The 19,863-nt window shown below is 38.9% G+C and overlaps 2 protein-coding genes across 2 annotated transcripts; one reads left to right on the top strand and one right to left on the bottom strand.

Annotated features, from left to right (window-relative positions):
• Positions 1-287: 287 nt before the first annotated feature.
• Positions 288-11,028, bottom strand: zdhhc18b (zDHHC palmitoyltransferase 18b). The gene is made up of 8 exons (XM_073463388.1): positions 10,183-11,028; positions 9,286-9,446; positions 5,843-5,992; positions 5,478-5,615; positions 4,242-4,293; positions 4,043-4,145; positions 3,619-3,728; positions 288-2,661 (listed from the first exon to the last, which is right to left on the bottom strand). The coding sequence occupies exons 1-8, from the start codon at positions 10,431-10,433 to the stop codon at positions 2,463-2,465; spliced, it is 1,164 nt and encodes a 387-aa protein (XP_073319489.1). The 5' UTR covers positions 10,434-11,028; the 3' UTR covers positions 288-2,462.
• Positions 11,029-11,475: 447 nt separating this feature from the next.
• LOC140993935 (keratinocyte differentiation factor 1-like) lies at positions 11,476-19,759 on the top strand. Its single transcript, XM_073463491.1, has 4 exons — positions 11,476-11,677; positions 12,760-13,709; positions 13,807-13,893; positions 17,539-19,759. Exons 2-4 carry the CDS (start codon positions 12,779-12,781, stop codon positions 17,631-17,633), a joined length of 1,113 nt encoding a protein of 370 aa, XP_073319592.1. The 5' UTR covers positions 11,476-11,677; positions 12,760-12,778; the 3' UTR covers positions 17,634-19,759.
• The last annotated feature ends 104 nt before the right edge of the window (positions 19,760-19,863 follow it).

The following is a 19,863-nucleotide window of genomic DNA, read 5'->3' as shown; positions in this document are numbered from 1 at the left end:
ACTCGTCTTCCTTTCCTCTAAACAGGCTTACCAAGCTCAAGCATCGCTTTTCCTGCACTAACAGTGGCTAATCAGCCAGTGCAGATCACAGCAAAGTCTAGACATTTCTCCTCCTAGTGTTGGTGGCAGAACACAGGCACAGAGACAGACCACATACACAACAACAAGTTAGGACTGGATGAATAGACATGGGGGACTATTTATAGGCTTTCCTTCTCTTGGAAGACAAAATTATATAATTGAGAGGATGGACAAAGAGAAAACAATGAAAAACAACACAAAGATGATGAATTCATGGACAAAAATGAATGTTTTATTACATTTTTACATTTCAAATACTGATAGAAATAGAAATATGTATAAAATAGGATGGACAAATCAAACAAAAAACATGGAATAAAAGGCATGAAGGCAAACAAGGGAAATTATGGTGATTGGCTTGATGTATCATAAATAATTTGGCACTTTGACCTTTTATATGCAGACAAATATGGCTATTAACATGAGACAGGAGAAAGTGAACCCACACAGGAAAAAACTCTGCAGAACTGTTGGTGCAGAAAAAGCTTCCCTGTATGAAGTCGGTGTATGAACTGAAATCAAAAGACTATTTTTACACACAGTTTATATGCACAAAATAAATTTCAGACGAGAAACACTACAGCTTCGACTGGCTTTCAGTCTGTTCCACACACACAAATACAGGGGTTATAGCTGTCTTGTTATTTCGGTGTAAACAAAAAAAAAGAGCTGTTTGTCTGCCAAAATGCCAAACAGCAGCTACTCTACGACTTGATATGAGAGTACTGTGGCTCAGACTGCAACTCTATCTGAACCGCAGATACGTCTTGTAAACAAAAGTTGCTGTACGTCTCTCCAGGCATCCTTTTATATCCCTGGCTGTCACGGAGAACAAGAGAGGCGCTCTGTGAGGAGGACGAGCTGGAAACAACATCTGAGCGTTCACTTCTTACAACTCCTGCCCTCCTCCTACCTTAAAAAGACCCTGAGTCGACATACTGCACAGGAATAAAATACTGAGGTGTACACTGTGATACAAAATGTGAGAAAATAGACATAAAAAAAATATAGTGAGTAATATCTCTGTGGCTTGTATCAAAAGAAAAATGTCAGTAAACCTGATTCTTTTCATTTCCATGAGGTAAACATGACTGGGTAGTTGAGAAGTGCATGAACAGCCTGGAGGAGGTGTCCTAAGTTTAAAGAATACTTTAACTCTCTGTACAACCGGCTTATTTGTTTGTTTGTTTTTACCCCCAGAAAGAAACGAAAGGTTTTCATCTTTGACCGATACCACTCTCATTCTCAACTTCCAAAGTTAGATTCGCACTAAGACTGAAAACAAAGGGAAACTGCGAGTATTGCTCTGTCCAAAATGTAAACGCACCTACCACCACTTCTAAATCTGTCTGATTTACATGACGAATTGTTCATCAACCCGTACAGAAATGTTACAGAACTATACTTTCTGATTTTAGGGTGAGTTTCACGTTAAAGCTTTTTGTGTTTTTGTTTTTGTTTTTTTACAAAAAGTACATTAAAAAACAAACAAATAAAAAACAAAGCAAGGAAAATAACTAGGTTAATAGAACATGAATAAATGGTAAATTTATAGTTGGGGTTAGGGTTATTAAATTTCCATTTATTAATGAGGGGCATTATTAAGTGTGGAAACTGGAAAAGAGAATAGTTCCAGCATGTTAGCTCTGCATAAAATCATAAAGGAGACTAAATGTGTTGATTTGACAGCTTCAGAGGTGTTTGTGCTGCAGATAGATTTTTCCCACTTTGAAACAGTGGCAGTCTTCCTGCAGTCTTACATTAAGTTAGGCTAAATACGTCCTCACTGTAACTCTGTACTTGAAACAAAAGTGTAACTTTTGAAAGAGGAAATAACACAATCATCTTCCACACATAACAAGTTTAAATTATAAGCAATAAATGGCACCCCGGCTCACTTCAACACACTCAGGAGAGTTGCTGCTACAGCCTGACTTGGTCTGGTCTGACCAGTAGCTTGTGATGGCTAATGTTAGCAAACCTAAATGGATATTGCTGCATAACTGATGTTACTGAGTCAGTTTGGTGAATTTTTAAGCTTTCTATACTTGTGCTACTGTTACACAATGTTTTAGTAGTTAGCATTACAGCAGGATTACCACTTGTGGCCCCAGTGGCTGCTGTTCATACAGACACGAGACTGACACTGATCTCATCTCACGCTATGAACAGACAACCAATAGACACATTCCCCAAAACCTAAATTATTCCCTTAACCTGCTTCTTATTTGATTTTAACTAATTTAAATTATGCCAGCATACACTAAGTACTCAACCTTCTTCAATGATATGTGAACCGCTGACCTGACCTGTACACAACTGTCAACAACAGGCAGCAGACAGATGCTGGCTCGGGGCTACAGCAGGCAACAAGGCGTCTGTCAGGCAGAGGAAGAGTTTTGAAGGAAGTTGGGGGGTGCAGGCACAGGAGAGGGGGCATCCTGCAAGCCATAAGGCAGCTGAGAAGATCCTCCTACCACATTTATTTCGCTTTTATTGGTCAGAGTTGGCAGCTCAATGTCCGCGCCGGCTGTCTGGACGGATTCATCCGCGGGCAGGAAACCTCGTCTGTCGATCAAGCTGAAAAAAAAAGACAGAAGGGAGGAAGATCCAAGTCATGACGTGTTCACCTTCCTCATCTCATCTTGACATCTCATGTACATTCAGTGAAGGATGCAAACTTTCCATCATGCAAATAGACTCCAAAGCTGGTCTAAGTGGCATTTTGAACAACGAGATGTTCATGTAACGAGTCTTTATTTCATTCAGAAGCTGCAGAACTACATTTTTTCCTGCACATCCAACAGGGTCCTGACATTGGTTGAGTATAAATTGAGTATTTACTGTTAATTTTGGAGAATTTAAATGAATAAGCCGAGTGCTGAAACCCAACAAAAACAACCATTCTAATAATGGATTCATTGTCAAAAATTGTCAAACACTGTTTGGTTGAAACTTTTCCTCGATCGAGAACTTGGCTCGACCTCCTTATTTACAGATGCACTGTTGTAATGAGCTATGGTGTTTGGCAACAGCATACAGAATTATTGTGGTTACTCCTTCATTTGCGTGCTGTCCACTGCAGGCAGTTATGAGTGAGTTATATTTAGAGTCAGACAATGTCAATACATGGAGCTCATTGTTGCATCACAGTCATGACAGCTAGTGATTGAATCTGTCTCGATATGTACTCCAGCCTAACTCACTCACTGTACAGGCCTGATAAAACCACAGTCTATACATTTTTACATCACTGCCATAGAGCAGAGTTGGGTCTAATTGTGTGTTCAAAACTTAAAAACGAGAATTGAATCTTTGATACATTTTTAAAAAAAACATATCTATTTAGTCACAGAAATAGCTGACAGATCAACTGATAATAAAGGATCTAAAAATATTTTGATGTGATGCAACATTCAAGGGGGAAAAAAAGATATCTGGGAGAGACATGCTAATGCTAACTGACCTTGTCTCTCGATCTTAATCATGCATGGATTACTTTCATTACTTCATCCAGTATGTGAGATCTGAACTAACCTGGGTGGCATGGGTCCACAGAGCATAGTGCAGCAGTTGATAAAGATGTTTCTGTGACTGTATGGGTTGGTGACACCTTCTCCACTCTTCCCTGACCATGAGCCTTTAATCTGGAACAGACAAGGTATATTTATAATTATTTTCAATGCAACATTTCGTTTTTCATTTCAACATTATTTTGAGTATTTATTAACTCCACAAAATCTCAATGAATATTTGCCAAGAGATGTTTTACACTGCAATTATCCATCATTATTATCATTTGACACATTTTTCTTGTGCATTTCTTATTTCAATTAAAAATTAACTTAATTTAATATTACTTTTACTTAAAAAATTGTTTTTGAATTAATATTGTACCACAAGACAGCAACAAACTTTCACAGTTGTAGTTGTAATGTATACAACTCAATGCAGTACTCACATCTTCATTAGTGGTCAGGTTAGAAGCAACCAGGTATGTATGGAAGCCTGAGAGGCCAAGGATGGACCAGACTGAGAAGAAGCATATCACCAGCTCCACTGCAGTGAAACATTGGGTTAAGGATTACAGTAGATCAGGATATTGGAGGAGATTGTTCACTTGCTCAAGAAGTCTTTACATGTTTGTGGTTAAAGGATATCTGCCTGGACTCTCCTGCAGAGCGAACACCAAGCCTTTTCCTCCCTGAGCCCCTGAAAGAGAGGAAAGAAGAACACTGACACGAGGCTCCAAGTGTGTTTCAAAGTGTATTGAGGAGAAAAAGTGTATGGTCGCTTTAGGGTTCCTAAGCCAACAAGTTCACTTAATTTTCTTGATGTGGGAGCCGTAAAACCAAAGTCAGAACTCAAACATGTTCAATTCATTCTAACCTGTCAGTGAACTGAGCCCTTTGATGAAACTGAAATTGAACAAATTTTTTTTTTTTAATTTAAAAAACATTCATTAACTTTTTCTTATCAGACAATTAAATATGCAGGACCAAAACTGCCAAATCAAAATAAAATAATAAATGACTTAACAAATATATGAATATGACATTAAATGCACAAAACATGTATCTATGTATCATGACTACTATAATTATGTCTAATAATTGGGATGATGAATGGGAATAGAGGAATCATGTTTTTGATTTGTTTTGTTTTTTTCTTTTCTCTCGCTTTTCTTTCATTCCTTCATTTGTCCTTGACTGGTGCATGTCTTTTAATTTTGTCTGATAATGTTTTTCTCTTTTTTTATTTACATGTTCAAAATAAACTACATTATTTTTTTTTATTAAAAATGTAATTAAATTAAAAATAAATGTAAGCATTATTTAAATAACAAAATCTATCATACATTTACATTTCTGTTTTAATTTGCTTCCATTGTATTTACCTTTGTAACTTTCTTTACTTATTTAATTCTAGTTATTTATTCATTTTTAAATGTATTTATGCATTAACATTTGTGTTAGTTTCCCTTTGCATTTTCCCCCTATTTATTTCCCCAATCCTTTTTGTTCTAGTTTCTTTTTATATTTCTTTATGCATTTCTGCTTCTTTGTGCAAATGAGGGGGGTGTCATTCACCGTGTTTCATGGGGTCAACTTTAAAATTTTTAGTTGGTTAGTAGAATATTATGTATATGTTAGAATTGTTATTTATTTAATAATATTTCAGTTATTCATTTATTTATTTTTGATATTGGCAGTTTCGGTCCTCCATACATAAACTGCTCTGATGTGGTAAACCTTGCCTATCTAGTAGTCAAAGCCAGACAAAACAAACACCAACACTTACTGGCAGGTGCTGTTTGAGCCAGGTGTGTTAGCAGTTGTTATCAGTAATATCATGACTGTTTTTCAACACATGTAAACCAGAGCAGAAACACATACTCAATGCTAGATGTGTGGTCACACAGCCAAAGATGAATGCCGTCAGGAAGGAGAGTGACACGATGAAGGTGTAGAAGAAACGGTAGTTGCGTTTCCCCACGCAGTTCCCCACCCAAGGACAGTGATGGTCGAATCGCTCTAAAAAGAGAAGTGCACCAAAAGAGAATTCACAATGAGTGGAACCACTGACATTTTGGTTTTAATTTAAAACTTCTAGAAGTTTGGGAAATATGCTAATACGTCATTGAAGTCAGTCCAGCCTGAGCTAGTGTAATGCATCGATGTTCACTGTAGCCCTGTGAAAACCTCTATTCATTATTTATCAGTGGTAAATGTCAGAGTGTCGGTGTGTGTCCGCAGCTCACCCACACAGTTGTCACACAGGCTGCAGTGGGAGGTGCGCGGAGGCCGGAACATCTTGCAGGTGAAGCAGTACTTGAGCTTTACCACCTGCTGGTTGATGAGGACTTCCTTTGTGCGCGGTGGAGGTCGATAGCTGGTGTTTCCTGTGTTGTCTACAGAGGAGAGGACAGTGAAGAGAAACAACAGGACAACATTCATTACATTCAACTGATCAACTCGTCAAGTGATAATGGTCTGTCCTTTGATTATTATCACCTAAACACTAGCCATTTAACATGTACTATAAACTACTGTAACAGCTGTTTATTAAAGAAATCGTCTGTAATTCAAATGACTACAATGACTTTGATGTGTGAAATTGTAATGCTCTCCAGGCATTCTTATTGGTCCAGCATCTGTGGTGAGCAAACATAATTCCCAACATAGTTTCATCCCAATGGCAACCTGAGCATCTAGTCTCAAAACGCCAGACTAAGTGAAAGCACCTGTGCCATTTGGATGGTCTTTAATGCTGCTTTCCATTCAAAGTCGGAAGGTCGCAATTTACTCGTGAAAATTTCCAACTTCCAAGCATTCTTAAAACAAACAAAAGACATTGCAGACCACACCAAACAGATGTTCCTTTGGCAAGTGTACACACACTGAACTCTTAGCAGTGAAGCCTCCTTGCATATATAAATGAAACAGAGAAGAAAAGCCATGCATGAGGTTACAGATATCATTATAGATTTTATTTTACAGCACTGATACTTGGACAAGTAGCTAAATATTTCACTCACTAGCCAAATAGAAATATTATAGTCTACCAAAACATCCCTATCCATCCCCATAGGTGCTGCCATTGTTGTGTAACGTCAAACAACTGCTTCTACATAAAGTCGGGGTAGACTGATTTGTTCCCAGTTTGGGACACTTTGGATGGCGCTCAAGTGTCTTTGTTTTCTGGAATGCAACATAAAACTTGTTTTTATTTTGCTGCTTTCTGACCAGCAGGTTGAAATTATTATTGCATATGCTTTAAAGAGGCTGGGGTAGATTTGTTCCTTGCACCATTAACAATCTCACAGCCTCTGTGATTAAAGTCAAAACAGTTGTGACATGTACTTTATCGAATTTCTGATTCATCTGCACAATATTTATCCAACTAAGCAGCCATTTCAACAGTCTGATAACAAACACAACAACATTCCAACAAAACTCCTCAATGTTTGTGGGTTCTAACCAGAAAACTTTTCTACTTTAAAGACCGCTTTTTATGGGAAACATTTGACCTTTTGCACAGGTGCATCTAATAACATTAACGATGGCAGACTTCAATTACATGTTCCTCAGCCCATGTGGTAATATCCTTCCTACAATCATGTGCTTCACAAAGGGGTGAACCTCGCCCCATCCTTGCCTGTGAATGACTCAGCCTTTCAAGGGTGCCGCTCTCATACCAAACAATGATACTATAATCTATTATCAAATAACAGTGATTGAATGTAACTAAGTACAGCTACTTGAGTACTGTATTTATGTGCACTTGTGCTTAACTTGAATATTTCCATTTTCTGCTACTTTATACTTCCACTCCACCACAAGTTGGAGGCAAATATTGTACTTTTTACTCCACTACATTAATCTGACAACTTTAAACTGGCTACCTTAAAGATTGCGGGCTGCATCGGAGCCAAAGTAGTGCATTTTTAAATGTATTTATTTTATCGGCAATTGGATTTTTGAAAAAAAGAGAAAAAAACCTTGATTCAGATTATCAGAAAAAAGAATATCAGATTTGACAGCCAGGCTGATCATTGGTCAACCCATAGTAGAGTATATACATTCATGTTAATATATGACTTTTGGGTACTTTTTCTCACACTGCCAGTGAACCTGTTGACCTGTAAAATGTTCCAAACAGGTGTTTTTGGAGCATTCCACAGCTTCCCCAGTCTGTTGTTGCTCCTGTCCCAACTTGTTTGAAACGTGTTGCTGACATCAAATTCAGAATAAGCTGATATATAGAAAAAGTCTATGAAGTTGATGAGGCATAACATTAAATTGTCTCTGTACTGTTTTTCCAACTGAGTATATATAAAAAAGGGACAATCAAATGATCACATTCTGTTTTATTTATATTTTACACAGTGTCCCAACTTTTTTGGAAGCAGGGTTGTAATTATATCTGTGACTTTTTCTGAAATTAAATGGCTTTGGTAAAAAAAGGTTTATACTATGTTGCCATTCCTTACTACATACTAACTGTATACAATATGTACTTATGTACCATTTTGTACTTACAGGAAATGACAGAACTGCACTGACACAACAATCCAAGCTACTTTGGAATGTTGCCTGAGATGTTCCTGGATCTGTTTTACCACGATCCACCTTGTGGGAAAATACTACATCAACAGCAGCGCATTGAAGCACACTAATTTATCTGAGTTCACTTTATTTGTCACTTTTCCAGTGTGAACATTATGTTCTCAAAACCTGTTTAGATGACTCAGGACACAGTTTACTCCAGTTTAAGCTACAGATTGAAATTATTCCTCATTAATTGCCTTGTAAATAAAATGTTATATAGGATCGGTAATTAAATTCAGCCTAAGACACCTATTCAGATAATCTTGAGTTTAACTAAATGTCCAAAGCAGTAGGTAAATATGCAATACTTATGTCAGAGTCTTTGTTTCAAAAATAGCTGGAACAACAGCAGCACAGTTGGGTAATATGAACAGCTTACATCACCACTGCCTAAACTTTGGTCATGAGTAGGAGTTAACAAGGTGCACATGAAGCCAACTTTAGACAAGGTCATTATATTGAAGCATGCCACGTGAAAAAATAAAGATACTTTTGGCAAGACTTAAAACTGGCAGTAAATATAGCTGATGGAGCACGGGGAACAGGACTGTGGTGAAAACAGGACAGACTGGGGTAAAGGAATCTGTACTGAACCTTGTCAGAGAGATATCGTATCTTCCAGTCCAAACTTTAGAAGTCAACAAGGCACATCTCTTCCAGAAAAATTGCCCTAGTGGCTGCCAACTGACATTCATTACACATATGGTGAATGAGTCTTCTATTAGAACCTGCCTTATGTTTCAGTTTCAGAGGAAAATAGCAGACGCTAGCAGAACAATGCCTCCAGTCTCGACTGTGAACTGTGCTCCAAAACTAAATAAACTTTGTGAATGCTCTTATGACAGTGCCACAAAGAGTACGTACTTGAAGTCTGACATGATTGAATGCCACTGAGCAGAGGATAACTTATAAAGAAATGAGCTGAGTTTAAGCACATCGCCACATGGAGACTTCTATAGTGCCAGGAGTGCCATAAACTGGCAGAGTACCACTCTGGGGGAAAACACTTTAAAAATAAGATGTTATGACAGTGGATATCAAACTCAAAGGCACTTGAGATAATCGTATAGTTCTGACTCCAGTTGGCTCTTACCGATCTGTTTTTCAATGTCTGCAGCCTCATCTGGTGTTGCTCTGGGCAGGATGCCGGGGTCAGTGAAGCTGGTCTGGAGCAGGGTGATGACCACAAAGACAAAGAGGCCTCCTCCAATAACAGGTATGCAGCTGGTCAGGTGTTTGACCAGGAAGGGACAGCTGTGAGGGGGGGACAGCCACAGACACAGAGAGAGAGAGAGGATGGATTAACAAGAAACAATGACAGTATCAAAGGCTGGTAAAGGATCTTAAAAAGAGCCCTGTCTCATACAACTGAGCCTACTTTTCTCGCCCACCAGGGGATCTATTTTAATTAACATCCAGTGCACTTAATCACCATCTGAATCTCTGGAGACAGAACACATTTTCCCCTACACAGTGACAGAAAGGAAGATACTTTCATATTCAAGCACAATTCAATATTATAGCACATATCATATTATAACAGCTGAAAGAATAAACTTAAATTCTAATGTACAACATTAAAAGATATTCAGACGTTGTAAAACCAAATGAGGGGACAAAAAGAGGTCTGGTAGCTGCATTTTAGTAAACCTTGCCAGACTGCATCATAAAATCTGACCTTTTTTAGATGAATTGTGTGTTAGAGAAAGAAATTACACCTGTACAACACGCAGAAGAACATTTTATTGATCACTGGGATCGGCTTTAAGCTTCGGCGTTGATCTAATACACCAGACAGAATTCAGTTCAATAAAATGTCCATTTAAGAGCTGATTAGCGTCATATTGCTGTACTGTTATGGAAACTGTTAAGTACTGAAATTTCGTCCTTTAACATATACATATAATTAAATATCTTTGTCACGAGGACAACGACTGAACTCGCAGGTGACATGACACATTAATAGCCTGAATATGAAACATGAACTCACTCAAATATAAAGAATAATCCACTTGTGACGAGAATAAGGCCCAGAGTGAGGGGCAGGACCCCACTCTGTCGGGCCACTATGATCCGTCCATCGCAGTAGAAGCGATTCTTTCCGGGGAAAACTTCCCACTTTCTCTTCGGTCTTTTCGGCTCCTCTCTCTTGTCACTGTCGTTCCCATGATCAGCTGGAGGCGTCGGTGTTGGTGTCGGAAGTGCCTGCGGGTCGATTTGCTGATACTCGCAGTTTTTCATGATTTATAATGTAGTTTGGGTGCTCTGTCCCAATCCGGACAACCAGGGCATTTGGCCGGCGTTCACCAGCATCACCGACGCTCGTGTTTGAGGCAGCTGAACGGTGCAAATGTCGTCATTCCACGTAGAAAACAAGCTAATCCTATATCGTTACTGTGGGTATCCAGTTGTAAATAACCCGAAGACCCCGTGCTCGAAAGGACACCCTTGTTACTTTCCATGTCTCTTAATTTATTCCTCTTAAAGTCTGTCCACAGAAAGACCAATCTAGACGATGTCCCATCCTTAGCGTGTTAGCTGTGGCATTCAGACTAGCTGTTAGCCAACTCAGCCAGCTGCAGACTAACATCAGTAAAACCAAAGTACCGTTACTACTGCTAGCTTGTTAGCTTGCTCGTCTTGCGCATACCAGCTAACCGTTTTGCTAATCTCCAGAGTTCATATATTCATGAATTAAAATGAGCACTAAAACTTCGCAATTTTTAATTCCTATCACTCTCCATCCAAGAGTCCTGACACATTCGTGACTAGTGTTGGTTAGCTACGTTGCCATTAGACGAGGCATCCGGGAAAACTGGCTGTCGTCAACTTCCACACAAAGAAAACGTGTATTTCCGGTTAATTCTATTTCAAAATAAATATCCTACTGAAATATTAGATTTTAGGTATGATTAAAGTGGCAGCCATAAACACTGAATAGCCACTTAATCTAGTGGAATACCACGCACACTTTCATTATAATATTTTTCTCTATAAATGTAAAATGTTTACGAACCTGCCAATGTCACCAGTTTTTAAACATTACAATATCCGGTAAATCAGAGGCCACTGTGGGTGACTTGCCGCAGGTTTATCAAACAGGACATTTGGGAAGTTATCAGCAATATGTGTCCGGGGGTGGGGTGGACTCTCTAAGGATTGCTACGTGATTTAAATGCATTCTGATCTGTTATTACCACGGTGAATTCATAACTCCGAGCTAAAACCACAGAGGCGATTACACTTGCGTTTTATTTTTTTATGTCATTACCGGAAGTCCATCCACTCGCTGTAGCCACCTGGTGCGTTTCCTCCACCTTGACGCTCAGGTACACGGATTTGGTCGAAAACTTTACTGAAACTGACATTCTGTCGCGGAGTTCCTACTGGGGACGTTCAAAATGGATTAAAACAGACATGTGTGGTGAAAGGCTGAGAAGACATCATTAATTCGGGAGTCGTTTGGTGGACGCACCGTGTACACTGTGAGTAATGTTTAGTGAGAAGTTCCTGAGTCCTCTAATGGAGGAAAGAGCCGCAGTGACAAGTCGCCATGAAAGTGAAAATCATTTTTATAAACGAAAGAGATTATTGTGTCAAACAATACCTTTAATTAATGGTGGCGGTTAAATGTGTGCAAAATAGCAAAATAATGATTTAATTTCACTTGTGTTTTAATTAACTAGCTAACTACATGGAATGACTACTGTAAACATCGTCCCAACACCTGCCGTCGTGACACGGAACGACGGACTAAATCTTAGAATCTGACCATTTAAAGATTATTTTTGTATTTAATGATATGTAGTCCCAACAAAACATAACCGAAGACAAATTCAGATTCAATAAGGCTTGTTCTTCAATTCGGCATTCATGCACCTCCAAAACAGTGCTTGTTTATTCTAATGTAATATTGTTTGTCAATCAAAAAAAAAAGTCAACAGTTGTAGCTAGCAGCCAGCTGACCGAAACAGTTTTAATGATGGCGTTGTACTCCTCGTTGTTTGCTTAAAGGGGTGCGGAATTAATTATGATAAACAGATGCATAAGAAGTTCGCAGGTTAGTTATTGTCCGGGTCTTTTGAACCTTTTCTCGAGATCAAGGAACATTCAATTCCAAGACTTTTAAATTGAAATTGGTCTACGTTGATTCTGCGTCACAGCGTAAACCCAACGCTGTGTGTAGTTGTGGATGAATGGAATTATTTATTGACCCATACATTTGTTCTATATAATTTTGACCTTTATATAAAGTAATAGGCTAAATATTAATATTTTTCATGTAACAGGTGTAGTCCATTTCTTGAAATCCCCATGACATCATTCAGTGAATTTGAGATGTTATTGTCTCTGACTGTGTGGTTACACATCCTCAAAAGAACCAGTTGGGTGACTTTACGTGCCACCTGGGGATAGCAGTTTCACATTTGTTGTGAAGACAGATGCCCTCAGGTACCTGCAAGTGATTTTTAGGTTTTGCCGAGAAGATTGGGTTGATAACAAGCATAATGTTTAGTGATGCCATTTCAACACCGTGCACCTTGTTTTCTCTCTGATGTTCATCCAGACCTTGGAGCCAGCACGTCATGTCTGCAGGCAGCACTGGCAGTCTGAGACGCAGCGCGGGGCCTGGCAGCTACAGGCATGGGCCCAGCAGGAGCAGCAGCCAGAGGTCATCATATGAGGAGCGCTGTGTGGACCCAGTGGAAGAGAGGCTCCCGACGCCAGAGCCAAAGACAGTCCACAAAGCTCAACTGAAAGATGCTAATGGGAAGGAGTCTGAGACCATTGGCTTCATTCCTGGCTCAGCTGATCCTTCCTCTGCCACACAAACCTGCAATCCCTGCGCTTCTCCAAGGAACTGCAGGACCTTTATCTGCAGTGTGCTCACCTGCGGCCTGTATAGGGTGTGCCAGCGTTCCATCCTCGCTCCGTGCCTGGCGCCAAACGAGACCTCCACAGACGAACCAGAGAAGGTCAGCCTCCAAGGTGTGAACCCAGGAGACAACAAAGAGGAGGACGCCGTAGACTTGTTTGGGGACGTCCACATCGCTGGAGTCAAAGTCGACAGTCCAAGAGAGTATTTAGAAGTTGAAAGCAAACAACCATCATACGTGCCTCCGCCTGGTGGTCGGACACAGCCCAGACATCCGTCCCTGCATGAGTCCATGAGGTTTGATGACTGGGAGGATGGCGAGGAGGATGTGGACTCACTGATTGCAAAGAAGCTGCTGGAGCTGTACTCTGAATATCAGATCGAGGAGTTGGCCAGGTGCACCTCCGACTCTGTTTTTCTGAGGAAGAGCAAGGACATCAACCACCTCATCAACTCACTGGCAGAAGAACACAAAATGGATGAGCAGGAGGCCGAGTGTCGGCTGGTGCGTGGCATCATCCGCATCAGCACAAGGAAGAGTACGAAGAAGAGGCCGCACATCTCAAGGAGGGAGAGGACGCTGTCAGACAGCGGGAACGAGACGATGCGAGAGAGCGATTCCTTTTCATTCAGCAACAACAGTAAGTTGTAGTTTTGCGCTTCTTAACTCTATTTTGCCCTACAACTGCTTTTCTACCACCAAGTAACCGTCACTCTCATTTTCTCTGTTTGCTTAAGATGACTACAAATCAAATCCAAACATCCAAATCTCTGAACTGACCTCCTCTGACAAGTGTGCCAGAGACATGTGGAGGAACAATGGAGGTAAGAAATAGGTCTTTATTATATTATTCCATGCACAGTGTACTGTAATGTGTACTCTTGTTTTTCATTCAGATTGTAGCTTGAATAGTGTGTCACTCACCAGCTTTTCCCAGTAATTTGGTCAGTGACTTTGAATAAAGTACACGTTTTGTTTTACATAACGTGGCTTGTATAAAAGGGGAAATCCATCCAGCAGTCATCACACACAGCCTGATAACACTGGTTTAACTTCCTGATAAGATCTGTTCCAACTTTTACTTACACTTTTATTTCTGACTAGACAAAGAGTCTTTTTGCTTTTTTGAAAATAAAATACTACAGCTGGGAACAGATGGCATGTCTCTCTTGGATAGTTTAGATTGTTTTTTTCTACTGTAGAAATTGATTTTTCATCATTTAAACTAATAATTTTAAGATTTCTGTAAACTCTAAATCTCAAACATTTTCTGTCATGCAAAAAAAAAAAAAAACACTGCAATATCTTTAGGCTATATAGTGATACACAATATATATCTCGATATTTTGAAATCTCCTCAAATGCACTTCATAAATCAAATCAAATATCACAGCATTTTTGACCAAATTCCTCTCATATTGTGAAATTTTTGTTGGGATGACAATTGTACACAAAATGTTAAAGGATAGATTCACCCAGAAATGGAAATTCAGTCATTATCTCCTCACCCCCACACTGATGGAGAGTCGTGTGAAGTTTTGTAGTCCACAAAACATTTCTGAAGCTTCACAGCAAAACAGTGTTGCAGCATTCTCCTAAACAACCGAAGTAGATGTGGGCTTGTTTTAAAGCGTAACAAGAAATGAAAACAGAACATAAGATGGCTGTTTACAGCTTGTCTGGTGTAATCCAAGTCTTTAAATGCCCTGAGATCCCAAACTGATTATAAAAGACGTTATTTACACCAATTTTAAAGCCAGAATCTTTGCAGTATCTGCTAAGCTAAAAATGTTAGCATGCATCCCGTCTGAAGTGGTGGAAAAACTTGATCGCTTATCGAGGGTGTAAATAATGTCTTTTGAAATCAATTCTGGATTGCAAGGCTTCTAGAGTATTGGATTACCCTGGACAAGCTGTATGGAGACATTTTATGTTTGTTTGTTTTTAACAAGTCCCCATCTACTTCAGATTTTTAGGAGAATGCTGCAACAGTGTTTCACTGTATAAGCTCCTGCAATAGTTTGTAATTTTTGGGGGGGATGAACAGTTCCTTTAACATAACGCTTTAACAACATTTATGTTAAGTTATCATCAGTAATGTGGATATAATGACTAAGTGGGTAAAGGCAAGTATATGGAGACAAAAATAACAGTCTGGTAAGTTTAGAAAATGACATCACTTTACTGTCATGCAGCCTTTAAAACCAGGAAAAGACAAGAGTTATGACATTCCACAATATAACGATAAACAATATATAAGAAAATATGTAGTCTCATTTCACAATATAGATATATTATCCAGCTCTGTCCCAGCACATAAATCAAATCGAACTGTCCAAAGGTGTCAGAGTTGGACCCAAAAGACACAGATGTCTCTTACTGCTTTGATGGGGAAGTTGAAAGCACATGACTCATATTATTATTTTATTATTATATGTCATATTTGACTGATGTGTTGTGTGCTGGGCATCACCCGTTTAGCTTCCCTGTCAAAAACCTGTCATAGTGCACAAATGCACACTTGAGTTTTGATTGCCTGTCAAGCCTCAGAGCACACTTGTATGGCTATTGTTCCCTCAGGAATCAGATTTGCTATAACATATTTTCACCATTATTCCCCCTGGCCATGCATGCACCCCCCCAGTTTGCCTAAATGCTGTATCAAAGCCTTAAAGTATTTAGGTTTTAAGGACTGTATATTAATTCTGAATACTCCCCCCTGTCAGGCGTTTTCTTAAACACCTTTATTCCCCAGAATAAACACAGAGGATATGACCTCTGCATCCTTTATGGCAGCAATGGCCTGGTGCAGGTGTTTGATTACTGGTGTTGCTTTACAGTTTGCTTTTGTGTGGCTATAACTAGTGGTTCAGTGAAATATTGCACTAAACAACACATGTAATAATGCATCTTTGAAGGATGCAAAAAATAGCAGAAAATTGAAGTACACGTATGTCTTATAATTTGAAGAATTTACACATTAGTTAAGATGAGTTATGCAATTAAACGTAAACATTTTTAACCTTTATTTTTCTGAGAACAGTGAGTCAACACAAATTAACGAAGATAGTAGAATAATTATCTGAGGTCTTGTACTTCTTCCATGTAAACTGTTGTGTGATTGGGTTGACATTTAATGGCTCAAGCATATGGGAAACGACACTAACAGCAGAAGGCTTTGTGGGACAGGTGATAAATATTCATACTGTATGTGGACTGACTTCCAAGCAAATGAACATAGAGGTAAAGATAAAACATACCCAGAGCCTTTTCATAGGGCTGCAGCCATGACATACAAAGATGTAAATCATTTTTGTCAGTAATAGGAGCTAAAGCCAAGAGGTCCTGTACTGCAGGGTGTTCATTTAATGACTGGATCCTGTAGTGCAAGTCTCAATTGATTCATCTGTGTGCAAGATTTTATCTGAGAAAGTAGATGGAATGATAAGAATATAAGTAAACAATAATGGGCCTCATGCAAGAACATTTTTGTGATTTTATCCTAAATCACTTCAACATTTTTCTGTGACGCTTGCTCACATAAATATTAAAATGGTATTCACCGAACTCTTTTAACTGCACAAACTTGTCATGAATGGTTTGATTCAATGAATGCAACCCGTTCACCTGCTACTGCAGTGTGTCATCGGAGCTGTGCTGTACTGTAACAAGAGGATATTTTACAGTAGTCAGTCAGCTGCAAGACAAAATGTTCACAGCAACCTGCATTAAGCTGTGAGTGAGAGAAATGTTTTAACCATTACTAAACTATAAAATATGGGTTTCCATGCTAAAATAGTATATACTAAAAAGAATTGTGGAAAAAATATTGTTCAACATCTCTATAATAAATATGATAGTTCTGACAATAAGTCTATTACGGTTGATTTCAGCATCATATTTAAACAATTGAATTCACTAAGACTAACGTATTAAAATGTGCCCCTTGCACTTTTCTTGTAAGCAGAGTTTCGGTTTGACTTCACTCAGAGAATGTGAGTAAAGTCCACAAGTCTGCAAGTGTGGTGAAGTCTGGACGTCTGGATTCAGTCTTTTATGGCTCAGATCCATGTTTACTTAGTCCTCCTTTCCCCTGCATTTGATCGCCCATTGCTGCATTTGCTGCATGTTCGTGCAATAGAAGAAGCAAAACAATGGTCCACAAAACCAAAGCTCCAAAGTGCTGCTAGTAATTAAAAACTAAAAACTCAAGCAGGTGGGATTTTTGCCCTGAGTCTGAAAAAAAGTCTCCCCTATTTTTTCACCTACAGTATTATAAATTTTTTTAATCCATCTGATGTACTGTTTCCCCTTTTAAAATTGTATGTCCTAGGTGTGAGTGCAACATGATTTCTAGTTGCAGGGTACTTTGAATAGCAATGGCAGCGAGCAGAGTTAATACTCTGTCTCCTCTACAGATACGTGCTGAGGAATGACCATGCTTTTTCTGTCTTTTGTTGTTCTTACAGGTCATACTTCTAGTTCTCCAACAGCCTACTCGCCCTCTCACACAGGAACCAACTCTTCAGGTGTCCCACTAATTCGCACCTCTGTGAGAACATGATTCCTGCTCCACACTGGCGATGTATGCTTGAATTGTTTGTCATGCTGTGTCCACAAGGTCACATGTGGGACGTTGAAAGGCGACACTACTTGCACAGGAGTCTGTGGCTGAGCCAAGCTGTTTGTAGAGACGTGGCTTTGCTGTTTCTGAAGCTGAGCCGTGAAAATGTGAAAATTCACATTGTCTGAAGGACGTCAGTGAACTCAGGGCTCTGTGTGTAGATATTTATGGTTGATAAATATTATTTGTATATTTGAAGGATTGCTTTATTGCAAGCAGATATCACGCAGCTCTCGATAACTCTTAGATATTGTATCACGGTTAACCGTCCCCTCGTCCTTGAAGGAGAACTGAGTTATGTTCATGAAACCTGACCTGGTCAGATTATTCTGCTGTAATTCAAAACATATTTGGATTCAGTTCTGTAAAAATAAAATACAGAGGTTTTTTGGCACATTTCATCATCATAGATTAGATTTTTAAGAAGTTTATGTGTATTTAGTGCTTTTAATTTAGTGGTTTTGAACATGAGTGATTATAGATTAATGATCAGAAATTAACTTCTGATAGTTTGACATATTTACTGTAAGAGAACCTAAAAGTGGCAATAGTTTAAAAGAATGAAGTAACGATAACTGGCAGAAAGAAAAAGCCAGTTTTATGTGATGGTTCAAAATCCTGTTATAATAACATTGGGTGGAATCTTTTGTGTGTGCCTGGCTGTACATTTTGGGAAAAACATTTATTTGCTCTCTTGCGGAGGGTTACAGGTTATAGCCAGTTAGCGTAGCTTAGCATATACACTGGAAATGGCTAGCCTGGTTCAGTCCGAAGGCAACAAAATCTGCCAAGGAATATCTCTCTTGCTCATGAATTAACATGTTATGTTTTATTAGTCTATTCCGTACAATAACCAAAGTGTATAAACGATAAAATGGTTTTATGGCCAGTTATGCATCTAACTATTTCTTGGCAACAATCAGTTGTTTTTACGGTTCTGTTTCTGTTTCTGTACGTAAAAATGAGATAAAACATGTTGATGAGTGAGCTGTAGAGGTGCCAGGTTAGCTGTTTCAAATTTGTTTCCAATCTTTATGCTAAGTTAAGCTAACCAGCGATTTTTCAACATAAGAAAAGTTTAGTAAGTAAATAATGTTTTTTCCACTGAGAAAAAACAGGTTGAAAGCTACAGAGCTGCACAAGCTACTTCTTGTGAGTGAACCTTGAGTTTTTTTGTTTGTTTTTCTTAATGTCAAAATTCAGGGGATTTTTCTGTTGTGACTTCTGTGATTTTCATACAATGTAGGTAGAGTGTGATTGTTTTTCCAGATATGATTATTTTTAGAGCTACACAGTAACATGAAGCTCATATGAAGCAGATAGCTCTTAAGTTTTAGGTTAACCAGGTGTTTGATGCATTCTGGGTACTGTTTGTGGCCGTCCTGTCTGTAATTGAAAGATGCTTCAAAAGCTGGTGTGAACTGCAGCTAGACTTTAGGTTGTATCCTGTACTATGACTATAACTTATTAGTGACATTAATTCAAGCTGACTCATGAAGTGAATGTCTGGTCTGGTTTCTTACCTTAATGTGTTTGCTTCTGGGTGCTGATGGGAATTTGGCCAGGTGACTCAGTGGAATTTATTCAGCCCTGTGTTTTTCTTATCAGCATTAGATTATGGGTACTGTTGGTCAAGGACCCTATTGTAATGACTTCAGTTAATACACATATTGTAAACGTGGTATAATTGTCCAGATTGCACTCTCTCTTACTCTCCCAGGATCTATGTTTGTGTGTCAAGAATGTGGCTGCAACACCAGGGTGGTTATAATGAAGTGGTGTGAAAGTTGGTTGCTCTGGTTTTGTGCAAGAAGCAGATAAGCAACCAGACTATTTAGGAAGTGATGAATGTATCTGTGTCATATAATTTGTTAACTGTAACTATCCTACTGTACACTTCTTATTCCAATCAACGTGTTGAATTGTCTGCTAAAGCAATTTCTTTCCATTTGCTCATTAGATTTTCTTCTCAGATTTCAAAGAGTAATGCCTGGGCCTTTCACCAGGGTACTGTGTGGCCATCTTTTAACTGCTGTCTCATTGTAAAAACAATAAAGTAAATGAAGTGAAACAAAAAAAGGAAACTGTTTGCCTGTTGTTTGCCACGTGTGACCACATGAGGGAGTCAAAGTATGCATTTTCTTTTAAGGATCAGGTCATAACTTCATAA

The sequence above is a fragment of the Pagrus major genome, chromosome 3, assembly GCF_040436345.1.
Source record: "Pagrus major chromosome 3, Pma_NU_1.0".
NCBI lineage: Eukaryota > Metazoa > Chordata > Actinopteri > Spariformes > Sparidae > Pagrus > Pagrus major.
The sequence above is the reverse complement of the archived record's forward strand: the minus strand, read 5'-3'. Positions and strand labels throughout refer to the sequence as shown.

Excerpts from the sequence above, each read along its gene's own strand:
- zdhhc18b (XM_073463388.1), bottom strand. The coding sequence starts at position 10,433 with ATGAAAAACTGCGAGTATCAGCAAATCGACCCGCAGGCACTTCCGACA. Across the intron at positions 9,447-10,182 it reads GGATTATTCTTTATATTTGA|CTGTCCCTTCCTGGTCAAAC; the intron begins GTGAGTTCATGT and ends CCCCCCTCACAG. Across the intron at positions 5,993-9,285 it reads AGACATTGAAAAACAGATCG|ACAACACAGGAAACACCAGC; the intron begins GTAAGAGCCAAC and ends TCTCCTCTGTAG.
- LOC140993935 (XM_073463491.1), top strand. The coding sequence starts at position 12,779 with ATGTCTGCAGGCAGCACTGGCAGTCTGAGACGCAGCGCGGGGCCTGGC. Across the intron at positions 13,710-13,806 it reads CTTTTCATTCAGCAACAACA|ATGACTACAAATCAAATCCA; the intron begins GTAAGTTGTAGT and ends TGTTTGCTTAAG. Across the intron at positions 13,894-17,538 it reads CATGTGGAGGAACAATGGAG|GTCATACTTCTAGTTCTCCA; the intron begins GTAAGAAATAGG and ends TTGTTCTTACAG.